Source organism: Herpailurus yagouaroundi, unplaced genomic scaffold, assembly GCF_014898765.1.
Source record: "Herpailurus yagouaroundi ecotype Mexico unplaced genomic scaffold, PumYag 142, whole genome shotgun sequence".
Classification (NCBI taxonomy): domain Eukaryota; kingdom Metazoa; phylum Chordata; class Mammalia; order Carnivora; family Felidae; genus Herpailurus; species Herpailurus yagouaroundi.
Genome location: NW_024412397.1, coordinates 106872 through 122134, shown reverse-complemented (window position 1 = coordinate 122134; position 15263 = coordinate 106872). Strand labels below are relative to the sequence as shown.

At 44.0% G+C, this 15263-nt stretch overlaps 1 protein-coding gene across 1 annotated transcript in view; it reads right to left on the bottom strand.

Annotated features, from left to right (window-relative positions):
* Positions 1-874: 874 nt before the first annotated feature.
* Positions 875-15263, bottom strand: part of PARD6G (par-6 family cell polarity regulator gamma) — an 82879-nt gene continuing 68490 nt past the window's right edge. Inside the window, exon 3 of the mRNA XM_040479513.1 lies at positions 875-3595. Coding sequence (XP_040335447.1) covers positions 2799-3595 — 797 coding nt within the window. The 3' untranslated portion in view covers positions 875-2798. The remainder of the gene's footprint in view (positions 3596-15263) is intronic.

The window sequence follows — 15263 nt, the reverse complement described above, 5'->3', positions numbered from 1 at the left end:
GATGCTTAAGCGACTGAGCCACCCAGGCGCCCCTGGATTTTTTGACTCTCAGCATTTTTCAACTTGCCATGACACCCACTCCCCATGTGTGATCACTTTGTATAATACTGCAAAATGCTACATAAGCTCTGATTCACTGGACAGTCTCATCACCTGCTGAAAGGCTGACTCCTCTGAGCACCATACGCCCTGGGCTTGGTGTGGATGGATGATCGGTCGGGCAGATGCGCACCAGCCGCACAGCCAGGCGTGTGCACCCGCCTCTCCACCTCCGTGACCAGCTTAGCCCCGTCTCTTCTGACTGTGGGGGTGACCGTCCAGAGTTTCCTCAACTATGAACTGGGACAGGGTTGCCACAGCTCCGTGTCATTGAAAGGGTTATGTTGATGAACGCTTGTAGAAAGCACATTTCTTCCGGGAATTCTCGGTGCCCGCTGCTATCACCGTGATATCTGTGATGGCTGAGTGCGTAGATCACGTTCCTCTGCACTATGCTTAGCAATGTCAGAATGAATGGCAGTTTTGCAAACCTGGGTATATTCAAGAAACGCTGTATAGTAAGCATTTGGAAAATCTTTTTTTCAAAAGGAACTAAAAAGAAGTTTCTAGACCTAAAACACATCTGTCTCCCATCAACTACAACTTGGTTATCTGCAATGACCCACAACCTGCTTGAGCTTCAGCCCATTTTGTCATCTGTAAAAAGGATAATGTTACTCGCCTCATGGAACACGTATGAAGATTAAGTGAAAAAATATGGCACAAGATAGGCACTGGGTACATACTGGAGGTGCTCCATTCTGAGGTAAGCCTCTCTCTGCTCGGCATTAACTGGTCGTTTCTCCAATATTTAGAACACAAGTGAAAAGTATCATTAATTGCAGAGAAAAAGTTTTTATTCTTTGATATATAAAACCAACAAAACTTTAATGTGTAATACAACATAGTTTTTTTTTTTGTTTGTTTAAGAAGAAAATGGCCGAAGTAAAGATCTGGGTACAAAAATACACTCAAGCAGCTGTTCCAAGAAATTCAGAACTCCTAATATTATAAACAACAGCATACAAATCTCGGAGTGGTAGGTTTTTTTCTTCTTTCCCTAAAAAATTATTCACATTTGCTTAATTTAAAACACGTTAAGAAATACAACTTTCCTTCTTGGTGACAGACCAGTTACTCAACAAGATATTAAAAAACCAGCAATAACTCAGCAAAAGAACATTTCATTTGTGATAGTAACTAGCATTAGACTTTTGGTTCTATAATACTTATCGTAGTAAAAAAAAACCCACTTCTGACTGCTTGGATGCCAGAAAAGATGCTCATACAGCTGACTGGAGCCCATAAATTTAGATGTATTGGGACTCTCACCCTCTACCTCAACGGGAGAGCATCTCTGGTCTTCCCTGTGCTTAGGAACACAACCAACAGTGATCCTGGCACACAAATAACAAAATCAAACATAGCTGCAGGAAACCACAACTGCTCAATAAAAGCTATTTCTGCCTAATAAATAGTTTCCAAAGGAAAAATTATTTGCTTTTACACTTAAGAAAAATGAAGATGTTGAGATACTGTTTTCAATCTGTTAGCAGCCTGACATCCATGAAGTCAGGACAGTTCTGTGGCTGACCAGCAGGGGGTGCTGGACCACAGGAGAAGCAGCCGTATACTCTCCCAAGAAAGGCATCCTAAAAAAATATTTTTACTTGTATTTATATGAAAGCTTTATTTGGTCAAAGTTTAGTTCTCAGAGTATAAGTGTAACATTTTCTCCTCCACATTGGATTCAAACAAAATACACTTCATATAATATTGGATCAAACATGAATAAACCTATAAAATTACTAAATATATAAATATTGCTGGAAGATCAAAGGGAAGTGATAATGAATTTAATCTGTGTTAAAGATCAGTAAGTTCCACGTGACTTGTGAATTTAAAACAAAGATAACAGAAACTACACATCCAAATGGCTGTGAGCTTTCAGAGGCCTGCCAGGGGTGTGTGGTGGGCTTATCCATCATTTCCACTGAAAATATTTCAAAAATTGCCCTCAGACTCAAACCCCAGGAAAAGACTAGTTTTTATCTCAGAGTTAATGATGGCTTTTGGTCACGAAAGTATTGCTGAGACTTACCTTCCAGTACCTTCCAACCCTGCAGGGCTAAGTTCGCCCCGCCCAGAGGCTGAGCCCCCGCAGGTGCCGTGATCCACGTGAGCTTTTCCCCTGGGATGTGTGGGGGTCCGGCACCCGCTTGCTGTCTGAAATTCATTGTCACTGGTCATACCTGTTACAGGCTTGGGCGCACTGACTCTTCAAAGCCAGGCTCTGGCTGCCACCTTCCTCCCTCATTCCTGCCGGCGAGTGGAGTCTGCAGGGCAGCCGGGGCGCGCGCTCACAACAGTGCTGACGTCACAGGTGGTTTTTGCACGGGTCACATTAAAGACACGAATCTATGTTTCAAAAGGAATTTTAAAGCTTCATTTATAAAAGTATTTTCAAAACGAAGTATTTTCTGCACCTGGTCAGACCCTCTCTGCCACTTTATTTACGAAAGTGCTGGGACCTGCCCCCGGCTGAGCACTGACTGCACGCGTGTGCATTTTCTGTTCCGTGGAGAAGTCTATAAAAATAGTATCTGTATTTTCTATCCGTCAGCTGGAACACACGCGGGGTGTGGGCCAAGAGGGTGGGATAAATAAAAACAACAACAAGGGGCCCGAAGCGCACAGTGCCTGTCCCCACTCGCACCCGGGACCCGCGGTTACCAGCGCCTCCAGGGGGCGCGGCGGCCCTACAGCGTCACGGCCGGGCCGTGCTCCTCCACGGCGCCAGGGGGCAGCGGCAGGGCCAGGCTGTGGCGAGGGTCGGCGCGCAGGGAGCTGAGCAGCCTGTGCGCCGGGCCCGCGCCGTTGACCCGCGCCTGGCTGCCCGGGGGCGGCGGCCTGGGCGCGGGCCGCGGCTCCAGCACGCCCTCGAGCACCACGTCGGGCTCGTCGTCGCTGTCCGCGTCGTCGGGCTGCAGGTGCAGCAGCGCGGGCGCGGCGGGCAGGCTGTGGCGGCTGGCCGCGCTGTCCGAGGAGCGGCCCGAGCTGCCCGACGCGCGGCTGCCGCGCACCACGTTGTTCCTCTGGTTGGCCGGCTTGACCGTGACGATGAGGTTGTGGCTGTTGGCGATCATCATGTCCGTGACCTGGTCCAGCGTCTTCCCGGCCACCTCGATGCCGTTCACCTCCAGGACCTCGTCGTCCACGGCCAGCAGCCCGGTGCTCTCGGCCAGGCCGCCGGGCACCATGCGCGAGATGAAGATGCCCGGCACCTTCTCCAGGCCCTGAGGGGCCACGCGCACGCTCGTGCCGTCGCGGATGTAGAAGCCCAGCGGCTTCTGGCAGCCGTGCCTGTACAGCCTCACGCGGCGGTGCGTCTCGGGCAGGATGTCCACGTCGATGATGGAGGACACGGGGCGGAAGTCGTGCGGCAGGCCGATGTGCAGGTGTGCGCGCCGGCGGGGGCCGTCCTCGCGCAGCGCCAGCGCCTTCCTCCGGCGGGATAGAGAGCCACCGGCCCCGAAGCTGCAGTGCTCGGCCTCCTCTGAAACAGCAGAGGGGGTGGCGGTCAGGATGGGGGGAGGTACTGGTCAGGATGGGGGCGGCACCGGGAGGGGGAGGCACTGGAGAGGGTGGCTGGTCAGGACAGGGGGCACCGGGAGGGGGAGGCGGTCAGGACGGGGGTGGGGAGAGAGGGGGCACCGGGAGGGGGAGGCGGTCAGGAGGGCGGCGGGGCATGGGAGGGGGAGGCACCAGACAGCACGGCGACGCCTGAGGGCTGGGGCTGCCCGTGGGGTCCGGCTCTCTGCCGCTTACCTGTGGGCTGCTCCTCGGATGTGCCCTGGGACCCCACAGAACTCTGAGGCAGTGGGCACCACCATCACATCACATCTTTCAGCTAATTCCCTACAAGTCTCGCCCATATGTATAGGACTTCACTTTTCTGGAAAGTCTCAACCTCTGGGATGATACGCTGGAGTAACTTTCAGAGCCCACAGCTATCTGGCATCAGTTGGGCTGGCCATATCGTTAAGTCCAATCGCGTCCCTACAGTTAGCTCTCTGGAACTCTCCAAAACCACCCCCACACAACCAACATGACTGCAAGGTGAAGAGGCAGGAATGAGACTACAATAAAGAGAATTAACAATGGCTGGAAGGCTTAAAAGTGTCTGATTACATTCTGGGAAGACGGCAGAGCAGGGGCCCCGGGAATCTCTCCCCCACAGATGACAACAGCAGGGGCGGAACCTGTGTGATGGGACTGCTTTGGAACTGTGGACTCTGCCCGAGGCCTGCCACGTGTCCGGGAGAAGTCGTCGATTTTGGTCCATTCCAGCTCGTAGCACAGCAGCACCTACCCGTCCCGCGCCCCAGCCATGGGGCAGGCAGCCGGGCACGTGTTTCTGGAGCGGCCCGCAGAAGCCAGGTGGATGAAAAGGACCCTGTCCCCCAAACGGCAGGAGGCCATGCTCTGACCACACAGGTGCGGACTCAGAGGCTGGCGGCCATTGCTGTCACCCCTCCGGCTCCAGCTCGAGTGACTTCAAGGGGATAAGTGCCCGCTTATCCCTCTTTTGTTTTCCACTTTTCCCCTTTTGGGAGCCACATGTTAAAGACTAGGACATTGAAAAACAGCTGGCTATTTGGGGAAAGTTAGGAAGCGATGGCACATGTCCAAGGAAAGGCTCAGAAAAGACCGGGGAAGACATTAAATGGACACCTCAGGTTGACACCCAGCACAGAGCCTGTAACCATGAAAAGAACGACGACAACAAAACAGCAAACCTTGGGGAAGGGGGAGAATCTGATTTCCAGAGTAACCGCGTCATGAGATTCGAATGTCCAGCGCTCAGCAAATCACAAGGCACACAAAGAAACAGGAGACTTCGGCCCATTGAAAGAAAAAAGATAATTCAACAGAATCTGTCCCTAAAAAGGACCCGGTGTCAGATCTACTTGAGAGACTTTAACACAATTGCCTTGAGACCATGGGGAAGATGGTGGAATAGGAGGTTTCTGAGCTCACCTCCTCCCACAGACACACTGAATACACCCAGGCATCCCCTACATGTAATGCAACTCAATCTGAGAACAACCTGAAGCTAGTACAGTGGCTCTTCCACAGCCAAGGACAGAAAGAAAAAGCCACACCAAGAAGGACAGGAGGGGCAAAGACTGAGTCAGGAAACAAACCCCTGGCATGTGAGAAGGGAATCACAGATGCAGAGAGGATATCACACTCCCTGAGGAGTAAGGGGATCAAGCCCAATGGGCATGGCATCCGTGGTCCTGGGAACCTGCACCAGGAAGATGAGTCCCCATAATATGTAGCCTTAAAAATCAGCAAGGCTTAACCCTGGAAGCTTTGAAAACCAGTAAAGCCTAATTCCAGGAGAGCAACAAAGAAATCAAAGAGGAAATAAAAAAAATTTCCTGGAGACAAATGAAAATGGAAACACAATAGTTTTTTTTAGGATGCAGCCAAAACAGTTCTAAGAGGGAAGTTTATAGCAATATAGGCCTACCTCAAGAAACAAAAAAAGTCCCAAACAATCTGACCTTACACCTGAAAAAGACTATAATAAGAATAAAGCCCAAAGTTAGCACAAGGAAGGAAACAAAAAAGACCAGGGCAAAAATAAATAGAGACCAAAAAGATATAAACGACCAATGAAATGAAGAGCTGTTCTTTGATAAGGTAAGCAAAACTGATAAACCTTTAGCCAGACTCATCAAGAAAAAAAGAACTCAAGTAAATAAAATTATAAATGAGAGAATTTAAAACTGACATCACAGAAATCCAAAGGATTATAAGAAATTACCATGAAAAATTATACACCAACAAATTGGACAACCTAGAAGCAATAAATTCCTGGAAACATACAATCTTCCAAGACTGAATCAGGAAGAAACAGAAAATCTGAACAGGTTACTAGTAACAAAATTGAATTGGTAATCAGAAAACTCTGGCACAGGTGAATTCTACCAAATATTTTATATTTAATTTAATATTTTATCTTATTATTTTATGTTAGAGAGAAAGACAGTATGAGCAAGGAAGAGGGGAGAAAGAAAATCCCAGGCTCCAAGCTGAGCATGGAGCCCAATGTGGGGCTCGATCCCATGACCCTGGGACCATGACGTGAGACAAGATCCAGAGGTGGAAGCTCAACCGATTGAGCCACCTGGGCACCCCTCCACTAAACATTTAACGAAGAGTTAATGCCTGTGCTTCTCAAGCTATTTCAAAAACTAGAAGAGGAAGGAAAATTTTAGAATTCATTCTTCAAGGCCAGCATTACCATGACATGCAACTCAAAACCAAGGACACTCCAAAAAAAGAAAATGAGGCCATGTCTCTGATGAACATAGATGTGAAAATCCTCAACAACATAGTAGCAAACTAAATTCAATGCTACATTAGAAGGATCAGGTGGGATATATTTCAGGGATGCATGGAAGGTTCAATATCTGCAAATCAATCAGTGTGATGACCACATTAACAAAATGTGATCATCTTAATGAAGAAAAAGCATTTGGCAAAATTCAACATCTGCTTATGATAAAAACTCTCAACAAAGTGGGTGTAGAGGAAACATACCTCAACATAATAAAGGCCATGTATGATAACCTATAGCTTACATCATAGTCAATAGTGAAACGCTGGCATCTTTTCCCCTGAGATCAGAAACAAGTCAATGATGTTTACTCACCAGTTTTATTCAAAATGGTATTAGAAGTTGCAGGTGGAACAGTCAGACAAGAGAAAGAAACAAGGGACGTCCAAATTGGGAAGGAAGAAGTAAAACTGTCACTACTCGCAGATGATAAGATTACATACAGAAAACCCTAAAGACTCCACCAAAAAACTATTAGAATAAATGAATTCAGTAAAGTTGTAGGATACAAAATCAATATACAGAAAATCTATTGTGTATAATAACTAATAACACACTAGCAGAAAGGAAAATTAAGAAAACAATCCCATTTACAATTGCAACAAAAATAATAAAACACCTAGGCATAAACCTAACCAAGGAAGTGAAAGATCTATGAACTGAAAACTCTAAGACACTTACAAAAGAAATTGAAGAAGACACAAGTAAATGGAAAGATATTCCATGCTCACTGACCGGAAGAGTTAATATTGTTAAAATGTCCATATTACCTAAAGCAATCTACAGATTCACTGAAATCCCTATCAAAATGCCAATGGCATTTTTCACAGAAATAGAACAAACAACCCTGAAATTTGTACAGAACCACAAAAGACCCCACACAGCCAAAACAATCTTGAGAAACAACAAAGCTGGAGGTATCATGCTCCCTGGTTTCAAACTAGATTACAAAGCTGTAGTAAACAAAACTGTATGGCATTGGCATAAGAACAGACAATAGACCGGGGCACCTGGGTGGCTCAGTCGGTCCAGCGTCCAACTCTTGATTTCAGCTCGGGTCCTGATCTCATGGTTCGTGAGATTGAGCCCCACATCGGGTTCTTCTCTGACAGAGCAGAGCCTGCTTGGGATTCTCTCTCTCTCTCTCTCTCTCTCTCTCTCTCTCTCTCTCCTGTCTGTCCCTCCTCCGCTCACACTTTCTCTCTCTCTCAAATAAGTAAACATTAAAAAAATTAAAAAGTGGTGTGCCTGAGTGGCTCAGTTGGATAGGCATCTGACTTCGGCTCAGGTCATGATCTCATGGTTCGTGGGTTTGAGCCCCACCTCGGGCTCTGTGCTGACAGCGCAGAGCCTGGATCCTGCTTCGGATTCTGTGTCTCCCTCTCTCTCTCTCTCTGCCCCCCTCTCTCAAAAATAAATAAACATTAAAAAATTAAAAAGAATAGATGACAGACCAATAGAACAGCATAGACAGCCTAGAAATAAACTCACACATATATGGTCAATTAACTTATGACAAAAGAGACAAGAATATACACTGGGGGAAGGACACTCTTGAATAAATAGGCCATGAAAACTGGACAACCATATGGAAAAGAATGAAACTAGACTATTATCTTATACCATATACAAAAATTAGCAAAAACAGTAATTTGAAAAGATATAGGCACTCATATGTTTATTGCAGCATTGATTACAATAGCCAAGATATGGAAGCAACCCAAGTGTCCACTGCTGGATAAAGAAGATGTGGTACATACATGTACAGTATATGTACATATATATGTACATATATGTACATTATTCAACCATAAAGAGTGAAGTCTTGCCATTTGTAACAATGTGAATGGACCTTGACTGCATTATGCTAAGTGAAATTGTGTCAGAGAGACACAAATATTGGATGATTTCACTTGCATGCAGAATCTAAAAAAACAAAATAAATAAAAATAACAACAGCAAAACCAGAAACAGACTCCTAAATACAGAGAAAAAACTGGTGGCTGCCAGAGGGAGGAGGGTTAGGGGACAGAATGAAACAGGTGAAGGGGTAAGAGGTACAAACCTCCAGTCATAAAATAAACAAGTCAGTGATGAAAAGTACAGCATAGGGAATATAGTCAATAATACTGGTAACTTTTTTGGTAAGAGATGGTAATTACACTTACTGTAGTGACCATTTAATAATGTATATAATTGTTGAACCACTACCATACACCTGAAAATATTACAATGCAACTTACTAAAATTAGAAAAAAAAAAAAACCCAGCCTTAAAAATGCTCAAGAAACTAAAGGAAGATTTGGAGGAAGTAAGAAGATGATATATCAACAAAATGGAAATATTGATAGAGAGGCAGAAAACCTAAAATGTTACCAAATAGAAATTCTGCAGCTGAAGAATATAATAATCAAAATGAAAAAAATCATTGTCAGATATGAATAGGCAGAAGGAAATCAGTGAACTTGAATATAAGACAATGAAAGTTAGCGTGTCTAAGCAACAGAAAGAAAAAATGCTTGAAGAATAGTGAATAGAGCCTAAAGAAACTTTGGGACACCATTTAGGGAACCAACACATGCATCATGGGAGTCTTGGAAGAAGAGAATGTGGTCCAGGGAACAGCTGAAGAAATAATGCCTGAAAACTTCCACATTTGATGAAATGCATGAATATAAACATCTAATAAACTCAATGAACTCTAAGATGAACTCAGACCCACATGTAGACACATTATAATCCACTTTATAAAGACAGAGAGACTCTTGAAAGCAGCAAGAAATGAGTCACCAGGGACCCTTATCAGATTATCAGTCTATCATTAACATTTCTCATCAGGAACTGGAGGCCAGGAGGCAGGGGCTGATACATTCAAAGTACTAGAAGAAAATAACTGTCAATCAAGAATCCTATATCCAGCAAACTGCCTTTGCAAAGTGAGGGAGAAATTCACACTCCCAGATATATGAAAGCTGAGAAAGTTTGTATCACTAGACCTGCCTGGCAAGACATGTTCAAGGGAGTCTTTCAGGTGAAGTGAAGGACAACTAGACAGTAACTTGAAGCTGTGTGAGAAATAAAGATCTGAATGAAGGTAAATACAAGGACTATTATAAAAGCTAGCATTATTATAACTATATAACTTGTTGTATAATAGACTATTATCAAATAGTCTGTAGGTGCTCTTTTTGTTTCTACATGATTTAAGAAACTAATATATTTAAAGGACAAGAATTATTTGTCTAAAAGCTGGTATTATTGTAACTTTGGTTTGTAACGCCAAATTTTGTCATCTACACAACATAGACGACTTACGTGTTTACAAGGATTATCAGTTTGTGTTTTTGGGCACACATATATAATGTAATTTTGTGGCACCAACAACAGAGCATTGTGTTTGGAGCTGCCGTGCTGTTACCGAATGTCTGCTTCTATCAATTACATTAGATCCTTCGGAAGTTAGCTGTAACCACCAAGAAAATTACTATAGAACTGACACAAAGGACATTAAGAAGGGATTTAAACATTTCACTACAAAAAAATTAACACAAAAGAAGAGAGGAATGCAAGCCATGAGGGACAAAAAAAGCTAAGGGGCATATAGAAAACCAAGAGCACAGGGACAGAAGTAAGTCTCTTCTTATCAGTAGTTTCTTTATATGCAAATGAATTAGGCCCTCAAATGAAAACGCAGGCTGGCAGAACGAATAAAAACACATGATCCAACAAATATGCTGTCTTGACAAGAGACTCTCTTGTGACCCAGTGACACAAACAGGAAAGTGAAAGGAAAAAGTTTCCATGAAAAAGCAGGCGTGGTTCTACTAATATCAGACAAAACAGACTTTAAATAAAAAAGGTTACACAAGGAGCACCTGGGTGGCTCAGTCGGTTAAGCGTCTGACTTCGGCTCAGGTCATGATCTCGCGGTCCGTGAGTTCGAGCCCCGCGTCGGGCTCTGTGCTGACCGCTCGGAGCCTGGAGCCTGTTTCAGATTCTGTGTCTCCCTCTCTCTCTGACCCTCCCCCGCTCATGCTCTGTCTCTCTCTGTCTCAAAAATAAATAAACATTAAAAAAAAAGTTACACAAGACAAAGGATATTACGTATTAATAAAGGGATCAATAGAGCAAGAAGATAAAACAATTACAAACATTTACACACCTAGTAACAGACCATCAAAAGATAGGCAGCAAAGCCTGACACAACTGAAGGTGGAAACAGTTCTAAGATAACAGCTGGTGACTCCAATACCCCTCTCATAATAAGGGACACAAAAACCAGACAAGATAAGTGGGCAAACAGAGGACATAACACAATAAGCCAACTAGACCTGAGAGATACATACAGAACATTCCACCCAACAAGAAGACGATACTTGATTTCCTCAAGTGCACCTGGGACATTTTCCATAATAGACCAAATGTTAAGCCACAAATTAAGTTTCAACAGATTTTAAAAGATAGATATCATACAAAGTATCTTCCCTGACCACAGCATGAGGAGGCAGAAATCAGTAACATAAAGAAAACTAGAAAATTCACTACAATGTAAAAACTAAACAACACTTTGTAACAACCAATGGCTCAAAGAACAAATCACAGGGAAATGAGAAAATACTTAGGGATGAATGAAAACAAAAACACAACCAAAACTCAAGGGATGTAGCAAAAGCAATCCTGAGAAGGAAATTTATACCTATAAATGCTTATGTTAATATCAGGAAAGATCTCAAATCAACAACCTAACTTTACAACTTAAAGCACTAGAAAAATAAGAACAAATTACCCTCAAAGCAGAAGGAAGGAAATAATGATTAGAGATATATGCGGTACAGGATATAAAAACAATAGAGAAAATCAATGACAGAAAAGGTTACTTCTTCAAAAAGACCAATAATATTGACAAAACGTTAAATGGACTAAGAAAAAGAGAAGACTTGGGGCGCCTGGGTGGCTCAGTCAGTTAAGCATCCAACTTTGGCTCAGATCATGACCTTGCCAAAGGTTTGAGCCCTGCATAAGGGCTCTGTGCTGACAGCTTGGAGCCTGGAGGCTGCTTTAGGTTCTGTGTCTCCCTCTCTCTCTGCCCCTCTCCCACTTGCACACGCATGCGCGCACGCTCTCTCTCTCTCAAAAATAAATAACCTTAAAAAAAAGACTAATTACTAAAATCAGAAATTAAAGTGGGGACACCGCTACCATTTCTACAGAAATGAAATAGATTTTAAGAAAGTACTAGGAGCAATTGCATGCCAACAAGTTGGGTCACCTAGATGGATAAACTTCTAGAATCATAAAACCTACCAAGGCTGAATCATGAAGAAATACAAAATCGGAATAGATCTATAAATAGTAAGGAGATTGAATCAGTGATCAATGCTCTCTCAACAAAGAACAGTCCTGGACCTGATGGCTTTACTGATGAATTCTGCCAAACATTAAAGAGGAAATAATACCAATCTTTCTCCAACTTTTCCAAAAATTTGAGGAAGAGAGAATAGTTCCAAACTAATTCTAAGGCTAGCATTACCCTGATACCAAAGCCAGACAAAGACAGCACAATGGAAAAAAGCCCACAGACCAATATTCCTTATGCTCACTGATGCAAAAATACTCAACAAAATACTTGCAAACAAAGTTTAGCAGTATATTAAGAGGATTATACACCATGACAAGTGGGACTCTCCCCTGGAATGCAAGGGTGAGTCAACATACAAAAATCAATGTGACGTACCATATCAACAAAACGAAGGGAAAAACGAGAGAGAGATCAGTCACGAGTCTTCTAGGTCTCCCTTTCTATGTGAGGGCACGTTTACCCCTTGCTGCTTTCAGAATTTTCTCTTTATCCTTGTATTTTGCCAGTTTCACTATGATATGTCGTGCAGAAGATCGATTCAAGTTACGTCTGAAGGGAGTTCTCTGTGCCTCTTGGATTTCAATGCCTTTTTCCTTCCCCAGTTCAGGGAAGTTCTCAGCTATAATTTCTTCAAGTACCCCTTCAGCACCTTTCCCTCTCTCTCCCTCCTCTGGGATACCAATTATGCATATATTATTTCTTTTTTAGTGCATCACTTAGTTCTCTAATTTTCCCCTCATACTCCTGGATTTTTTTATCTTTCTCTCAGCTTCCTCTTTTTCCGTAACTTTATCTTCTAGTTCACCTATTCTCTCCTCTGCCTCTTCAATCCGAGCTGTCATCCTTTCCATTTTGTTTTGCATTTCGTTTAAAAAAACATCTTGATGCAGAAAAAGCATTTGACAAAATACAACACCCTTTCATTATAAAAACACTCAACAAAATAGGACTAAAAGCAAACCGCCTCCACATAAGAAAATCTACATATGAAAAAATCATAGCAAACATAATACTCAATGGTGGAAAAAAAAGCTTGTCCTCTAAGAGCAGGAAGAAGGCATAGACTGCTGCTTCCATGACTTCTGTTCAACACAGTACTGGAAGTCCTAGCCAGAGCAGTTAGGCAAGAAAAAGAAATAAAACACATTCAAATTGGAAAGGAAGAAGTAAAACCATCTCTCTTTGCAGATGATCTGATCTTAAATGTGGAAAATGCTAAAGACTCCATGAAAAAGCTGTTAGCTCCAATAAGCTAATTCTGCAAAGTAGCAGGATACAAATCAACACACAAAAAAGCATCTTCCATAAACGAGCAGTGAATGATCTGAAAAGGAGATTACAAACACAATCCCATCTGACAGCCTCAAAAAGAATAAAATACTTAGGAATTAGCTTAGCCAAGGAGGTGAAGCCTTGCACAATGAAAAGTACAGAACACTGCTGAAAGAAATTAAGACATAAATAAACGGGCCAGGGGGCACCTGGGTGGCTCAGTCAGTTGGGCGTCTGACTCTTGATTTCAGCTCAGGTCATTATCTCAGGGTCACAGGATCAAGTCCCATGTCAGGCTCTCTGCTGAGCATGGAGCCTGCTTAAGATTCTCTCTCTTTCTCTCCCTCTGCTCCTCTCCCCTCCTCAAAAATATTTTTAAAAAGACCTAAATAAATGGAAACACATCCCATGATCATGGACGGGGAGACTTATTGTTAAATGTCAATATTACCCTAAGTGCTCTATAGATGCATTGGAATTCTTATTAAAACCGAATGGCTTTTTTTTTTCAGAAACCGTAAAACCCATTCTAAAATTCATATTGAATCTCAAGAAATCCCAAACAGCCAAAATAATCCTGAAAATGAAGAACAAGACTGGAAGAGTTACACTTCCTGATTTTAAAACTAACCACAGAGCTATAGTAATCAAAAAGGTGTAGCACTGGGATAAAGACAGATAGACCAATGGGATAGAATAGAGAGACCATAAGTAAGCCCCCCAGATACGGTCAGTGGAGAAAGCAGTGTCTTCTCAGCAAACGGGGCTGGGAAAACTGGATAGCCACACGCAAAAGAATGAAGTTGGACGCCTACTGAATGCCATACACAAAAATTAACTAAAAAAAGGATCAAAGACCTCAATGTAAGACCTCACACTATAAAATTTAGGAGAAAACACAGGAGAAAAGCTTCATAATACCTGATGATTTATTGGATTTGACACCAAAGGCAGAGGCAACAGAAGAAAAAAGACAAACTGGACTTCATGCAAATTTTAAAAACTTTGTGCCATTTAAAAACATGGCCAGGGACAGGCGTGCGCTGTATTATACGAAAACACGAAAACAATCCGTGCTGGGAAGGGGAAGCCCTGGGCCTGCTAGTGAGTGAGATGTGCGCTCTGGCTGCCCTGGCTCCAGGGGCACCCTCACGGGAGCGCCCCTCTGTAGTGCAGGGCGTCCCCCACCGGCCAAGGTCATGCCTCTGTGTTCCCACCGCCAACCTGGGGTGGGGGGCGCTCCAGGTGCCAGGAACTTTCCTGGGGACAGGAAGCTGGCCACAAGGACTCCTTGAAGTCCTGTTGAGTTCCTAAAAATGTTCTATGTATTTCGTCTTTTGCACTTGTAAATTTAAATTTTTTTTTTTTTAACATTTATTCATTTATTGGAGACAGCTGGAGCAGGGTAGGGTCAGAGAGAGAGGGAGACACAGAATTGAAGCAGGATCCAGGCTCCGAGCTGTCAGCACAGAGCCCGACATGGGGCTCGAACTCAAGAGCTGTGAGATCATGACCCCAGCCGAAGTCAGATCATGAGCCCCCCAGGCACCCCTCTTTTGCACTTCTAAATCAGAGACTCCGTTCCTTTCCTAGCTTAATCAGAAATGAGCACCCAGGAATGAAGTGTTTGCCAACCAGCAGTGTAACTGAAGATGTGTTTAGTACTCGGTAGAGAAAGTGAGTCATTCTTCCTTATTTTTGGTTAGTAGATGACAGGACGAGACAAGCAGGGAGTGCGGGAGGCAGCGCCTTAAGTAGGAAAAGGCTGTTCCTTCGGACAGTCCTGCAGGTGTTTGCGGAGGTGGAGGAAGCCTCAGGCACGGCCGTGCACCCTCCACACTCCTTCCTGGTGTCCCAGGGGCCTCAGGTGAAGTCAGGACGCTTGGGCCCGTGACGTGGCCCGGGTGCGTGGGATGCTCTACCCTACGTGGGCCGTGGTGGCACGTGACTGAGGCCAAACACGTTCGTTCATCAACCAGGGAGACCCTGTCAGGAGCTTGACTTAAAGTAACATTTTCAAAAGTTGAAAGCAGAGGAAGGAAACAGGCAGGTGGCCTTTGGGAGCCCTGAAGGAAGCGTCTCCTCTCATCAGAATGACATCGTTTTGTTGTTCTTTCCTCTCTTTTCGATAAACACACACTTGCACGCACGCATCCAGCCTCTGCGGCTCCCCGAGGAAAG